General features: G+C 43.5%; 1 protein-coding gene across 4 annotated transcripts in view; it reads right to left on the reverse strand.

The window, feature by feature from the left end:
• Positions 1–16,022, reverse strand: part of LOC122919905 (spermatid perinuclear RNA binding protein) — a 125,991-nt gene that overhangs the window by 25,507 nt on the left and 84,462 nt on the right. For 3 of the 4 annotated variants that reach the window (XM_044269091.1, XM_044269093.1, XM_044269090.1), the window contains exons 7-11: positions 10,506–10,600; positions 9,871–9,966; positions 8,607–8,718; positions 6,391–6,488; positions 3,678–3,789 (exon numbers count right to left, since the gene is read on the reverse strand). In XM_044269091.1, the coding sequence (XP_044125026.1) occupies positions 3,678–3,789; positions 6,391–6,488; positions 8,607–8,718; positions 9,871–9,966; positions 10,506–10,600 (513 nt within the window). The remainder of the gene's footprint in view (positions 1–3,677; positions 3,790–6,390; positions 6,489–8,606; positions 8,719–9,870; positions 9,967–10,505; positions 10,601–16,022) is intronic. The other variant, XM_044269092.1, reaches the window with a different exon arrangement.

Below are 16,022 nucleotides of genomic sequence, written 5' to 3' on the forward strand. Positions count from 1 at the left end.
TCACTAAGGGGTTAATAGATGACCAACACAAAATACAAGTAAAAAGTACGATTCACACAGCTAGTAAAACATTTAGCCTTTGTGACAGATAGGTTCAATATTTTTAATAAAGACCAATTGAAGAAATTATTTTTAGCCGAAGAAGAATAAAATGCAAACATAAAAAAACTGCCCCCCGAAGGTGAACATAAGCCTTTAAAGGGCTCCGAAAACAAAATGAAATGATCAAATATCTCACGTACCTCTCGCCACTCCTGTTCTGACGCTTACCGGGCTTTATTTTCTGGTTCACTCCTAGCACACGGGAACTATCACTTTTTTAACCCTCTCTGAGCCCTTTGAGAAAGATTTTTCCACGCGGTACATCTATTCTAATGTATAATCAATATGATACAAGCTTCCCCTGGTTTTTACAGTAAGTAGGCAGAACGTTATTTATTTGTATGCCTATGCAGAGGATTTGGAATTGAAAGTTGCATGTAACTCAATATAATCCTACAGAAGACACCACAGGGGAGCTTGCAATTATTTTAACCATACGTGCATACAACTGCCTGCTCCTGGAATGCACACGACTGTAGCCTATTTTGCGGTCTGCAAAACTCCTATACTGGCCATGTACGTTCCACAGTGTCCAGGCCATTATATAACTGTCCTATCCTTGTACATAATGCAGACAAGAATAAGATATGTTCTATATTTTTTTGCAGATGCCCACAGTGTGCTGTACACATCTTTTGAAGCCTCATTGAAGTGAATGGGTCAAAATCTGACTGGAAAATGTGGACAAAAAAAATACGTTCATGTACATGAGGCCTAAGGCCACTTTCACTCAAAAAGGGTCAGTTGATCAGTGATTTGCATCAGTAAATGTAAGCCAAAAACCTGGAGGCTACACAGAAATAAGGTATAATGAAAAGATCTGCACCTGTTGTAGGGAAAGAAGCAATCCTTCCCGGCAAGCGTCTGCTCGTCAGTGGAGGAGACTGCTGCATTTACATACAACAATCTCCTCCACAGTATAGGGAGGATCGATAGCGTTTTCTGTCGCTCGCCTCCATAAAGATTCGTTGTTTGCTGGCAGCAGAGGCTGTTTAGACAGCACGATTTGCTGCTGGCAAAAGATTAGTTAAGTGCGTACACAAACGATTGAAGTACCTGACGAATGAGCGTTTCACTCATTCATCGGGTAATCGGCGGCACCTTTACACTGTCAGATAATCACTAACGAGTGTTCCTACGAACGCTCATTAGCGATTATATGACGGATTCTCGGCCGATGTAAAAGGCCCTTAAAGGGAATTAGGAAAATAAAATTACTGAAAATAGTTAAATATTACTTTATTATAAATATATTCCCAAATACCTTTCATTAGTTATAATGGCTCGTTTTGTCTGAGGAGCAATCATCAGGGGAAATAAAATGGCTGCCGTCCTATTAGTACACACAAAACCTGTCCTAATCACACAGCAGAACAAATTACTTCACAACACTGAGGTAAAGAGCTGCCTCATCCTCCTCTCTACTCTGCTTGTCAGGGATTATGGTCCTGAATGCAGGTGATAAGATCTTCAGGTGAATCTCTGTAGGAATGGAGTTCATGAGGAGACATGAAGTACAGAGAGAACGAACAGGACAGACTGTGCTAATGGAGAATGTATACAAGAGCTTCTGCTCATTACCTCCACCCTCCTCTCTGTACTTCATGTTTCCTCATATACTCCATTCCTACAGAGATTCATCTGAAGATCTTATCACCTGTATTCAGGACCAAAATCCCTGACAAGCGGAGTAGAGAGGCGGCTGAGGCAGCTCTTTACCTCAGTGTTGTGAAGTAACTTGTTGTGCTGTGTGATTAGGACAGGTTTTGTGTGTACTAATAGGACAGCGGCCATTTTATTTTCTATGATGACCGTTCCCTAGACAAAACTTGCCATTATAACTAATTACATTTATTTGGGAATATTTTTAGAATAATATTTAAGTATTTTAGTAAATTTTATTTTCTTAATTCCTGGAGCACCCCCTTAAGGGCCTTTTACATGGCCAGATAATCGCTAACAGTATGTGCTTTGTAGCCTGCAAAGTGCGGATCTGTAAAACGCTGCTACTGGCCGTGTGCATGCTGCCATTTTCTTTCTTCCTTCTGTAGAAATGTTCTATCCTTGTTTGCAAAACGGACAGGTGTAGGACATGTTCAATTCTTTTGGCGGGACTGTGGACATATGCATGCAGAGAGCACATGGTGTGCTAGCCACATCTTTTGCGGCCCCAATTGAAATAAATGGGTCCATATTCGATCTGCAAAAAATGTGAATAGGATGCGGAACAAAAATTCGGTCATGTGCATGAGGCCTGACTGTGTGAAAGCAGCCTAATTCCTTGGGTTTCTATGCACGACTGCTTTACAAATCGGAGCGGCTAGAGGATCTTTTCCATGCCTTTCTCCTCTCTTCAAATTCTTTATCCATCTTTTTAATTTTAAGTAATTAATTTTGTATTTTCATTACTGTTTAAGTAACCATGTTCAATAGAAATAATCAAGGGGCCTGTCCAGGCTTATATAATCTTTTAGTAATGTGGATCAGTAGTCATATTCATGCAAATAAATTAAAAGGGTTTTCCAGGATTTTTAAACTGATGATCTGTCCTCTGGATAGGTTAACTGTATCTGATTGGTGGGGGTTTGACACCCGGGACCCCCGACGATCAGCTCCTGTGGGCACCGCAGACTTCTCTGTGCTTACCAAACACAGCACCGTACATTGTATAGCGGCTGTGCTTGGTATGGGGCTGAGCTGCTCCTGGGCCACGTGACTGATGAACGTGTTGTCACTGGCCTAGGAAAAAACTGTGAGACTGCTGCAGAGCTCACAGTAGCACGCTGCCTTCTCAAACAGCTGATCGGCGGGTGTCCCAGGTGTTGGACCCCCACTGGTCAGATACTGATGACCTATCCTGATGACAGTTATAATGTCTCGGAAAACTCTTAACTTAATTTGTATTCAAAATTATTGCTCTTTCATGTCTAGCGGACGTGTCCATGGCTCAGCCTATGCTTTGCCTCTCCGTATTTTGTACGGTGCACAGCTCTTTACAGCCGTCATGTGACATTGTGAAATGGTAAGGGATGTAATGGCACAATGTAAAGAAAGATGAGGAGAAGGCAATGCACAGGAATCCGCTACAGCTGCAATCAATAAATATTAATACATTATAAAGTCTTATTTCCATGGCCAAAGATGACCAGCGCTAAAACATTATATACGTCCAGACAATCCCAATTACTTATCCTTACAAGGGTTATCACACAAAAATGATCACCTGTTTGATCGCTGGGGCCCCCTGCGATCCCAAGGGGTCCCCAATCTCTAAATACAGCAGTGATGCAAATGTCTGTCCATTGCTCCATTCACCTCTATGAGACTTACCAAGTTATGTGCACATCTGGCCCATAGAGTTGAATGGAGTAGTGGACCGATATGCGCACTACCACTCCAGTGAGAAAGGAAGCCGGAGGATATACTCTGGCCTTGGTATCGCTGGGAGTCCCAGCAGTCAGACCCCCTGTGATCCAATATTTTTCAGGAGATAAGAAATTGTAAACCCTAACTTCCCACTAATTTTCATATATTGGGGTATAGCTTTGGGAAAGGCTCCAACGTTGACACCTTACCTTCCCTGTCTGTGCTTGACCAAGAATATTTCTGGAAGGGCTTATTAGAGGGGAGAGGGTCCATCTGCAGGACTTTGTATATTTGTCCAAACGCTAATAGACGCAGTGCATGCTGTAAAAGAGGAGAGAGAACGTTCAATGGACAGTAAAAGCTACAGTTGATACAAGCTAGTTATGTACGGGGTCCACTGCCCGGCCCTGGCTGGACGCGTCAAATGCCAGGAAAGGCCCCAGCGGTGACCCGCTACTGAAATGAGAGTGTGGTCTGTGTAGCGCCTGCTCCTCTGGGGCAAGAATAGCACTTTGCTAGCTGCTCACTGCACTGGGTAACAAACGAAGGTGAAGACTTCCTACGTCCTAATTCCCTAATACTGTATTTGAAAATGAGGTTGTGTGTATTAATAAGAGTTTATCTGATTAAGGGTCCATTCACACGTCAGTATTTTTGTATATCCCGAATTTCGGTCCGTTTTTTGCGGATCCGTTGTTCCTGAAAATGTTTCCGTATGTCATCCGTTTTTTTGCGGATCCATTGACTTTGTATTGTACCAGGATCCGATTTTGCGGATAATAATAGGACAAGTTTTATATTTTTTCGGACATGCGGAACGGAACAACGGAAACGATTTTTTTCAGGACCCATTGAAAATGAACGGGTACGCAACTGGTCCAGATCTGTTCCGCAAAAAACGGAACAGATCCGGAAAGAAACAACGGACGTGTGAATGGACCCTTAGAGAGCTATACAACTCCCTGATCCAGACTGATCCTCCTCTCAGGACACCTTGTGAAATCTGGTAGATCCTGGCCCACATGGCGCATACACTACTTCTCCTTTTCTTATTAGGGTGCATTCACATGACCGTTTGTATTTTGCAGAAAATATGGATGATGTCCCCATTGCAGTTGTGTTCTCATTGCAATGATGCAACAACGGACAATCTTTTTTTGCGGGGCTGTGGAACAGACATATGGATGGGGACAGCACACATTTTTTGCAGCCCCATTTAAGCTAATGGGTTCCAACCCGATCAACAAAAAATGCCAACTGGATGCAGAGCAAAAAATGAGGTGAAAAGACATGAAGATTTCCTATTACGTCTGTTACACAAGCTCTTGTAATGTTCTGGCCTCTGCTTACTATCCAACAGGATAAATTCCTCTTTCAACATGTAGCACATGGAGTAGCCACCGGCAATGCAGCCAACAAGTAGAATGAAGGTATCTTATATCTAGTCTCCGTGAATATGCCCAGAGTAATAGAATAGTAATACAAACAGGAATTATTATGCAAGAGACGGGAGCTCTGACATCCCAGAAATAGTTGTCCTCCACTGACTCCCTGGCTCATTTCCAAAGACACTGAGATGAAGCCAAAGATCTCACCCAAGACTGACAGAGCGTTCCTTTCTCATCATTGGAACCACATAAAATGAAAAAAATACCGGCAACATTCGGGGCCATGGACAGTAAACTGCACCACCGATGTTTCCTGTGAAGTTCATGTCATTCGCACCCTCCACTCCCTTGTAAAGTGAACTACTTCATAAGCAGACATTCAATGCAACACGTTCACTACTAAATTCCTTGACGACATGATACAGCAGCAAATGGCTTCAAGTATTTTGGATCGCTGGATCCCAAAGTATATCTTGCAGTCGTTCCTTTAATCACTGTCCAAACACCCCCGCCACACGATTCTGAGAAGAGGAGAATGACATAAGATCTGTCTCATTAGGTTTCGCAGTTGCACAAATGAAAGATTGGTCAGAGCGTGGCGAGGGCTCCAGCTTGAGTTATAATACCCGATACCTACTAGACAGCAGCTTCCTCCTTACACCCATATATTAGATCTCATTCTGGAGAACTGCTGACGCAGCATATAATTACTGGAATATAACGGAGACCCTGAAAACCAAGAAATCAAGCAGGATCCTGCAAAGCTCACAAATGTCAGCATTTTCATGTATATGCAGTCCTGTCCAAGTGATGGATAATGTCTGCCGGCGTGGGCAGATATGGCAGGTAAAGACATTTTACTGCAGGATCCTTGACCAGTTCCTAAAAGAAGGTGGCAGTGGTGCCCTGTGGAGCTCCAAACCAGTTCTCCGTTAATAAAAATCCAATTCTGTGGTATGATGATCACCATTAGAGGAGTATTCCCGTTATGCCTTACCCAATGGACTAGTCATAACCGTCGGGGTCCGACTGCTGGGACTCCGACCAGTCACCAGAACAGGACACCCCATTTCTTTCAGCTGCAAGACAGCGACCAGTAGTTGCTTGAATGGAGCAGAGGCAATTCAAAGTCTATGTCGCTGACCACGATATCTGTGTGACCATCTCTATCTTCATGAGTGTATCGATATGTACTCACTTACCATGGATGGTATAGCTCTTTAAAAGGAATGAACGATCTGCTATAATAAATGCCGGCTGGACCAAAAACCGATGCATGCAATGTTTTTTGTCTGGCCGAAACCTACCATTTATTCCAGAAAGCGTCCGGATCACCGCCGGACCGCAATTCAGTCAATAAGGATCCGGCAGTGATCTGTTGAATCCAGTATTGCTGGGTCTGGTGAAGTCTTTGTTCTCTGCCAGAGATGTGAACGCGGCCTTACAATGTAGGCACAGCACTGCAGAATGCGCTAGTGCTACAGAAACGTAAAGGCTATATAAATAGGTAAAGGCGTCACATGCATCTCATTACCTGTGCACTTTGTGTGATCTCCTCTCGCTCTTTCACGGTCATGTAGGCCAAGGCATCTGTGGGTTCTCTTTCACATGGATCATGTAAACCTGGCCCTCCTGCGTTACAGACATACAATCTAGTTAAACAGCGTGGTAAACGGTCACGATTATCCTAGAAGCATTTTCTCTGTGCAGCTTCTATAAAACGGATGCATGGTAAAATGTACAAATGATACATAAAGAAAACTAACTATCAGCTGTAATCTACGATGAATCAGACAGATAGTGCTCAATTTCCCTGCAGCGCCTCCACAGGGGAGAGGAGGCATTACACAGTTTATACGGTAATCAGTAGTTTGTCCATGTAATGCACAGACATGGCACTTCTACACAGGCCTTATTCACACGACGCTTTACCTCCATGTTCTGTCCATTAATAAAACGGACACCTCAAGTCAACGGGACTAGTCACACAATATTTCTTTAAGGGATCTGTGTGCTTCATCCAAGAAATTCAATCCGTTTCTGCACATCAAACTCTCCCATTTAAACATTGGAGTGAAAAAATAAAAGGTAACATGCTACGCTATGTAGTTTCCTCAGATCCATTTTTGCGCTGTTGGAAAAATGGACATGGTCGTGTGAATAAGTCCTAATTCCCTAATAACATATTTTGGATGGATTTTTAAAGGGGGTTGTCTGCTTTTTTTATACTGATGACCTATCCTTAGGCTAGGTCACTATCAGATTGGCAAAGGGGCACCGCCTACAAACTGTTTGAAGACACCACAGCGTTTATATGAGCGCTGTCTGCTCTTCATTGTTTACCTGCTTGCTGTCACAACTGCATCGTTGAGCAGATGTAATTACAACTACGGCTATCCCATTCACTTCAATGGGATGGTTCCTCCCTATTCAAGTGAATAGGACAGAGCCGTCCAATTGAAGTGAATCGGATGGCGGATCAGAAGGTGGTGATTACACCTGCTCACCGCTGCGGTTGCGTCAGGTCCATTTAAAGGGCCTGTAAGAAAAATAAAATAAAAAAGAAGTCGCCACACCATGGGTGAATACATTTTCCTGGATTTTATTTTATCCTGCGTTGGAGTGCTGCTCTTTTTTGCATATTATATTTGGGTAAGCTTCAGCCCTCAGAGCGTGCACCCGGCTATATTATACCTACATTGGTGCTGCCTCCCATTTTGCCTTTACTATATATATTTATATACACACACTCACACTGATATATACTCACTGTTCCACCCTATTCCAGCATTTTAGTCTCAAACACCCACTTTAGGCCTCATGCAACGGCCGTGGCTGTATTGCGGCCCGCAAACAGCGGGTCAGCACTCCACGGCCGCCGGCCTTGTGCACTCCGCATCACGGATGTGGACCCATTCACCTGAATGGGTCCGCATTTCCAGAGATGCGGAACGGAACACTGGAAGCACTACGGAGTGCTTCCGTGGTGTTTCTTTCCGCTGTTCCGCACCGGTGCGGACTGACCACAGACCCATTCAAGTTGAATGGGTCCAGCCCGCTGCATGGATATTGCCCGTGCATTGGGGGAGCGCAATTGCGGTCCCCAATGCACGGAATGGCCGCCCAACAGCTGTGTGCGTGTTTTCTGACAAATATCTTTTATTCCCTGTCAATCGGGCCATAAAACTGAACAGTCAGGGTCTGACTACTATGGCACATCAAATCCTGAGAACAAGGGTGCCGACAGCACTCTTCTTTGGTGATGTAAGAACAAGTGAAGAGCGCTGGTTCTTTGTATTGTCCTCAGCACTCTGCTCATGAATATAGCCAGACTCCAACTAGGAGACCTGTGTATTCTGTCAGCGCTGGTAGCAGCAAAAGAGTACAGACCTGTTGCATACTAAGGACAATGGATTACAGTATGCAGTAAGCTCCCTCTAGTGGCAGCCGCAGGTAGCATGCATTTTATCATACAAATCTATATTGATGCAGGGAGTTTGGAGTGCTATAAACATTTACTGCAAAATAAATTAACCAGTGAAGAATTTGTAACCTACTGAGATTAAATGAAACATTCAAGGGGGAATCCTTCCTGAAACCCTTTAGGCAGGGGTTTTTCTAGTTTGATGTATACATTTAATAATCCTTCACGGCCAGAACACATTTGCAGAGAAAAAGAAAACCCTTATATGTTGTGGTAAAATTACATCCTAATGAACCCTCATCAGCGTGCAGTTTAAATAATCTTACCAGGCAAAATGATGCCAGATGCCAGGCATTCCATGACTCTCCGCAAGGCTTCCCCAGCACCCAGGGGTCTGTTACACGTCCCTATTGCTTTTTCACATATGATTTCTAGTGGCTGAGAGAAATAAATGGTGGAAATGTTGAGCACACATCTGCATTTCTGGAGGACTGAGAGCAGCATTATTCCTAATGACTGTAATATCCGTTACAGACATATATTCAGCATCAGGATGCACAGGGCTATTAATGGGAACCAGTCTGCCGGCAGGCAGCGTGTTATAGAGCAGGAGGAGCTGAGCAGATTGATATTTCGTTTTATATTAAAAGATTCAATATAACTTGTAATTTATTCATTTAAGTTCCTGCTCATTCTGGGCTTTGAAGTCAAGGAGGTGGTTCTATAATAAGTAATTGACAGCAATCTCTGTATACACAGTCATAGAGGGAAGGCAGTCAGACAATGATTGGAGTCCAGGAGGCGGTCCTATCAGTGATTGACAGCTATCTCTGTATACACAGTCATAGGGGGAAGGCAGTCAGACAATGATTGGAGTCCAGGAGGTGGTCCTATCAGTGATTGACAGCTATATCTGTATACACAGTCACAGAGGGAAGGCTGTCAGTTGCTGATTGGAGTCCAGGAGGCGGTCCTATCAGTGATTGACGGCTATCTCTGTATACACAGTCATAGGGGGAAGGCAGTCAGACACTGATTGAAGTCGAGGAGACGGTCCTATCAGTGATTGACGGCTATCTCTGTATACACAGTCATAGGGGGAAGGCAGTCAGTCACTGATTGAAGTCGAGAAGACGGTCCTGTCAGTGATTGACAGTCTTCCATCTATGACTGGGTATAGAGATAGCTGTCAGTCACGGATAGGACCGTCTCCTGGACTTCAATCTCTGCATACACAGTCAGAGAAAGAAGGCCGTCAATCACGGATTGATGTAAAGGAGACGGTCCTATCAGTGATTGACAGTTATCTCTATACCCAGTCATAGAGGGAAGGCGGTCAATCACTGATAGGACCGACTCCTTGACCTCAGAGCCCAGAATGAGTAGGAATTTTAATGTATAAATTACAAGTTGTAATTAGTGTGTGTATATATATATATATTTATACACACACATACACTACACACAAACAGCTCCTCCTGCTCTATAACATGCTTACACTGCATTTTCATGCTGACAGGTTCCTTTTAAGAAAAGGGGCAGCAATTAAAGCCTACAGGATCCCACCCCCATCACCCAGGAGACACTCACCCATCCTTTCAGCCGCGCCCAGGTGGGGACTCTGTTGCACAAATCGCGCAGTATGCGGAGTACAATTACACAAGATTTTAATCCATTTGCTCTTGCCTGGAATAGACAAAACGGTTCCAGTTCTGCTGCTGTGTTCACACTTTACCTTAACCTACAAAGGCCTCGGACAGATTCTTTAATGTGATTACTGAGTAGTAAATGATTAAATTCATGCAAAGAAAATTACAGAATGACAAAACCATCCATGTTTAGAGAGGTCAGGCTTTAAATAGAACTGAAAAAAGCTTCATGTAAAGATTGCTTTTGTAGCCTCATGATAATGGCGTGTCAGCTAGCGCTACTGAAGCCCGGCCCGTCTGGACAGCAACCGTGCCACCCGTGAGCGGGGCAGGAGGCCACTTAGTGGGAAAGGAGGAGGTGGCCAGTTGTGTATCTGGCTAGTGGCAAGTGTTTTCCACTGGGCCACAGAGATGGCACTGCTGCTTGGCAAGCATGACTCGAAAGGAAATCTAGACGTCTATACTACTCAGCTCTATTACAATGGATTACAGTGCATGAATTCATGAGGTCGTAAAGAAATTAAACGAAAACCTCATAAGGCTACAATAACAATAAGGTAAGAACAAATAGCCAACCTGAAACCATTTGGCATGTCGCAGAGACGCCAAGGCGTTCAGGCATTTCTGCCTGTCCAATAAGTCCGGAGGATCTTTCATCGCAACATTTTCTACTGATAAGATGGGATAAAAAAAAAAGACAGATACAATTTGACCAAGGGGATTCTGTCACAGGAAGAGTATGGCAGCATCTGAACAAGCTAATAAGACTCCCAGAGAAACTGAATGGTTCACAAAGTGCACGGCGGTTATATTATCCAAAGGCCATTCAAGTAGTAATGTGCAACACAAAGCAAAGGAGGCATTCACTTCCAGTTTACAAATCGATAACAGCTATGTACCATCTGGGGTCTTATTAAAAATGCACAACATGTTTCAGGACGCCAAAATAGGCAAGTAGCACTTCTCGACTTTCCCTCCAACAGCCATTGTTACCGCTCATTTCTAATTTCTAAATCGGTTCCCAAGTGTTCGTTACTTAATTATTATTTTTTTTGAGGGGGGGGAAGGGGCAGGGGGGGGGGGGGGATGAGCAGACTATTAGCTGAGTAAGTGAATTCATGTACGGATAAAGTGGAGTGATTAAATATAATAGGGGAAGACGGTGGGAATATCAGACCAGCCACAGCACATTAATATCATTTAATACAATCGGATTCCCCACAGCAAGGTTAAAATGAAAGCTATAAATCTGAATGGTAAATATCGCCGCCTTAAAGCCATTAGATCCACCAATATTTCATGAGCAGTGTTTTCACCGGAGATGTTTTATCCATCATAATGTGAGCAGTCATTAAAGCTGGAGGGAAAACAAGGCCTTAATGCGGCCTACGTCAATGGGCAGAGAATCCCTGCCGGCAGTGGATCTTCTAATGACAGTACTACCTTCATTAAGTGATCGGTTCAGTTTCAGAACAGCAAAAAAATCAACTAAAAGATGTGTAGTAGAAAACTAGCATTAGGATTTATTTGCCACCCCCTGATCTTAAAGCAGAGATCTCAGGCCGAGTTTACACAGCAAAATCCGCGGCTGAAAAAACGGTAGTAGATTAGGTCGTTTTTTGGTGTCAGATTTCTAATTTGGTGGAGGATTTAGAAGCGGTTTAGAGGAGGTTTTAGTTGAGAATTTGGAAAAAATATATATTTTTTTCTTCTCCAGTCCTTCAGTGGCATTTTTTGTGGTGGTGGAAACACCGCTAAAAAACGCTTCTAAAACCGCTAAATTGTTTTTTGCCTCAATACAAAACATTCGTATAACAATCTAATGGCGGGAAAAAACGCCAACATGTGCACATGGTGTTTTTTTTTTTCTCGATTGAAGTTAAGAAAAAGCTATTGTTGGCGTTTTGATTGAGGCCATTTTCCACAACTAAATCCGGGAAGGATTTTAATTGTGCGAAAACCTCCTCAAGTGGGTTCTTCCGCCACAGCACCGAACGCTGAAGGATTGCTCAGTGAAAGGCTATGTTCACACAACAGATTTTTCAAGTGGGAAAACTCCCACAAGGATTTGCAGGAGGATACATGGCAGAAATCTGGATTTTTTTCACATGGATTTCGTTGTGTATTCTCTGCCAAAATCAGAAAATTCCACCATGTGAAGATACCTTAAACACGGATCCGTAAATTTGTTCTGTATAAAAATAGAAGCCAGAAGGGGATGCAATTAATTGTATTGATAACTAGACATAATGCTACCCCTCATGGACTGGAGGAACCCCACTGTACATCTGGGGGTTGCTGGAATTAGCCATCGAGACATTCACATTTACCAGTAGTGCTGCAATCTAAAAAGGTACTACCGTGGATAAAAAGGTGTGTGTGAAATGCAAGTGGTTTATGTTTGGCCGATAGCGGTACAAGGTCACACCAAAATCCATCAGAAGAAAAATCTGTAAAAACTGCAGTGTAAAAAGCGCCAGTAATGGTTCTGAGCTGGTGCTTCCTCCATTCTTAATAGGGGGACAGCTTTGGAATCTTGACATGTTAGTCATTGATTCAAAATGCTCGGCTGTAAGCCTTCATGTCACTGTAGAAGAAACGGAAGGCGTCTCTCTATCGTTTTCCATTCATCAATTTTGCCATTTATTAAGTATTTTGTTGATCTAAAACACATCTCTATGATCTGAAATGAATTTTTTAATTGTGAAACCCCACTAGATGTGTCAGCGGGTATACGTTTCCAATGAAATATCAGAAAAAGGAAGCTTCAAGCAACAGGCTTCATATATCAGTGCGACACCTGCCATAAAACGCCATAAGCACGCTATAAAAATCTGTCCCCGCCATGGAATGGAGACATGTGCCCCCCGATGTGTGCAGACACAAAATTAGACGAGGGTTTGAGGCATTTATTTTAGATTCTAATGTTTTTTTTATCTAGGAAAATGTCAGATTGTTTAATCTTCCGAGATATGATTGGTGGAGTCTGCAAATTCAATATTCTCCCTCGCGCTCGTTAATGAAGCTCACAGGTTGATAGCGAAAACATCAAAATGAAATTCTGCCTTCTAAAAATGATCAAACACTACAGCATCCGTTAATATTGCATTGTTTAGACTGCTACTAAACGTGTGCGGAGAAAAGGGGGACTCGTTTTCTGTGGAAATGTTTGCCCCGGCGTCAGAAGTGCTACAGACATATTTTCCGTCCTGACGAACTCCACAGCAGATGTTTGCATTGCATTGTTCCTTGCTAACATATTCACAACGTCAGAGCTCAGATTAGATACTCCCGGCCCCCTTAGGGGATTCTAGCAAAGGTTTAAAGGTGCAGTCCAATGGTGAAGTCTCAGAGGTGAGGCAAGACATGAACAATTTGGTCTCCGAGAGATGCCATACAGTTCAGGAATGATGATCCATCTCTATGCTAAAAGGATTTAACAGCCTAAGGGCTCATTCACACAACCGTATAAATGGGTCTGCATCCGTTCCGCAATTTTACGGAATGGGTGTGCACCCATTCATTTCAACGGGGCCGCAAAATATGCGGACAGCACACCGTGTGCTGTCCACATCTGTAGTTCCGTTCCGCAGCCCTGCAAAAATATAGAGCGGACAAGAATAGCAATTTTCTATATAGTGCCGGCCATGTGCGCTCCGCAAAACACTTTAGGCCGTGTGAATGTAGCTTAACGAAAAAGGGCCTTTTTTTATTTTATTTTTTTATTCTTTGTTATTTTAAGCATTGAGATGTGATCACTTTATACAGGACCTTATAGGAGGGAGCCACGACAGCTACAGTGCGTCTGGTCCGTTGATACTGGACAATCCTGAAAGACCCATTGACCTTAACTGGATCTATTGAGTGCCCTAGGGATCCACAACAACAACACTGCAGACTGTGCTATTCTTGCCATCAAAATTCCTGGAAAGCCTGATGGACCTCACGTTAAAGTTTTTTTTTCCCGGCAGTTTAATACTGATGGCCTGTCTTCAGGATAAGTCATCCATATCTGGTGGAGGTCCGATACTTGCACCAATCAGTTGTTTGAAGAGGCCCTCCGATGGGCACTGTGGCCTCCTCACAATCTAACAAGCTGGGGCTAGGTCATGTGAGCGATAAATGTGACGTCACTGGCCTACGAAAAGGCCGCAGCACTCAGAGTGTTGCAGCCTCCTGAAACAGTTGATCAGTGAGGATGACCGGAGACAGACCCCCACCGATCAGACATTGATGACCTATCTTGAGGATAGGCCATCAATACGAATCTCCCACCCCCACTGATCAGATACTGATGACTTATCTAGAAGATAGACCTTCGAAAACCCCTTTAAAAATTGTGACCAGATTCTTAGGCTCACATTAGGCTCCTTTCACACTAGTGTTCTCTCTCTATCTATACACACATACATACACACACACACAATAATTCATAGGTCTGGGGCGAGTAGGCCACAGTACCACTAACTGTACTGATCTTGTCTGTGTGAATGACTATATAATATGTTTTTTCCCCACTTTTGTCTGAATACTGATCAATGGCTGCCTTCAGAAACACATGTTCACTTTGCCGCCTTTTATTTTCGTTCTGCTCAGTTATAGGAGCAGAACGGAAATAACGGACTACTGACTACAACGGGGTCTGACGGGATCCTGCAGGCATTTTATAATGGACGCCTCTGACAGTAGCCGATCGGAACATGGCACTGTATGGTGCAAGAGATGGAAAAAGGCTGACCTTTTTTCTAAGCTAAAAAGTGAAGTGCAAAAGAGAACAGAACTGTCCCAAAAATGGCTATTACGGCATGTCAATCAGACAGCAGTGATCTCGAGACCAGAAAATAATTTGAGAAAAAAAAAAAAGAAGAAATATTTTAAGAAAATTGTCAGACTGCACCTTTAAACCGGAGGCCCCAGGAATGGCTTGCAAAGCACATGGATTTAGCCATTTCATTTCAATGTGAACATCTGCTCAAAGTTCACATATAAATTGGAAAGAAACTACAGTAAAATGAGTGGTTATGAAGAACTGAAATCACAGACTGAAAGGCTGCAAAAATGTGCTAATCTCCAGAAAACCAGAAATCATCACTTTTGGGTAACGCATTAACATCTTTTGGGTCCAATGGTTTGAGGATCTAGACCAGCACTGGGAGCTGCAGAGCGAACATATTCTGCTAATCCGCTGACCGGATGTATGAGACATTGCAGGTATGAAGATACAGGCTTAGCCCAGATGGCAGACACATTATAAAGACTACAATCCCACAGGCATCGCGGCTCCGAGGCCAACGCTGTGTGTGTGAAACACCAGCCAGGCCTCGAAAGAGGCGCAAAATAATGAGCAGGTGATTTGCGTATGCTCCTTTCTTCCTAAATGGCATTGGCAGGGCCGATAACACATTAATTATTGCTCATTACTACTGTGATCTCTGGGCAGTCTGTGCATGCTATAGTTAAGCCTCATGCACGCAAATGTTAATTTCAAGCATTTAAAGCTTGTTTTACACTCATTAGCAAAGCCTATTACATGAGGCTGGGCCTAGGAAATGAATGAGCAGAATATCTCTCAGGCTGCGGTGTCACTCTGCCTATGCCACGGCCTGCGGTCCCAGAATATCCGGATAAAATACCATCTTGGAGAGTACTCTTGGTTGGCTACCCACCCCTCTGCCCTGCAACCATGGAATGTGTGACGCGTTAACCCCTCACCAACATCGTGGGGCATAATTTCCACCCCAGAGTTTGCCATATGCTACATGTAGATTTCCCTTCGCCCTATGTATGGCAATCGGTGAAACTCGTGGTGGGGATCCGCAGCATAAATGGCCCTGTTGCCGATCTAAAATCTGCGCCAGAGATCAATATGTGGGCGAGATTTTTTTAAACCGTATCAACCTTGCGTGTACTGTAATACGTTGCAAATTTTCTGCCTGCAATGATACAGTGGAAAATCTGCAGAATAACCACCAAGTGTGAACACATCTTAAAAGGGGTTATCCAAAGTCTAACACATTCCCCCCAATGACTGGGCCCCTCACAGATTATACTTACCCCAACACCAGCGTCGCTCCTGATCCCACCACAGTCGCC

Source organism: Bufo gargarizans, chromosome 9 (assembly GCF_014858855.1).
Source record: "Bufo gargarizans isolate SCDJY-AF-19 chromosome 9, ASM1485885v1, whole genome shotgun sequence".
Taxonomy (NCBI): Eukaryota; Metazoa; Chordata; class Amphibia; order Anura; family Bufonidae; genus Bufo; species Bufo gargarizans.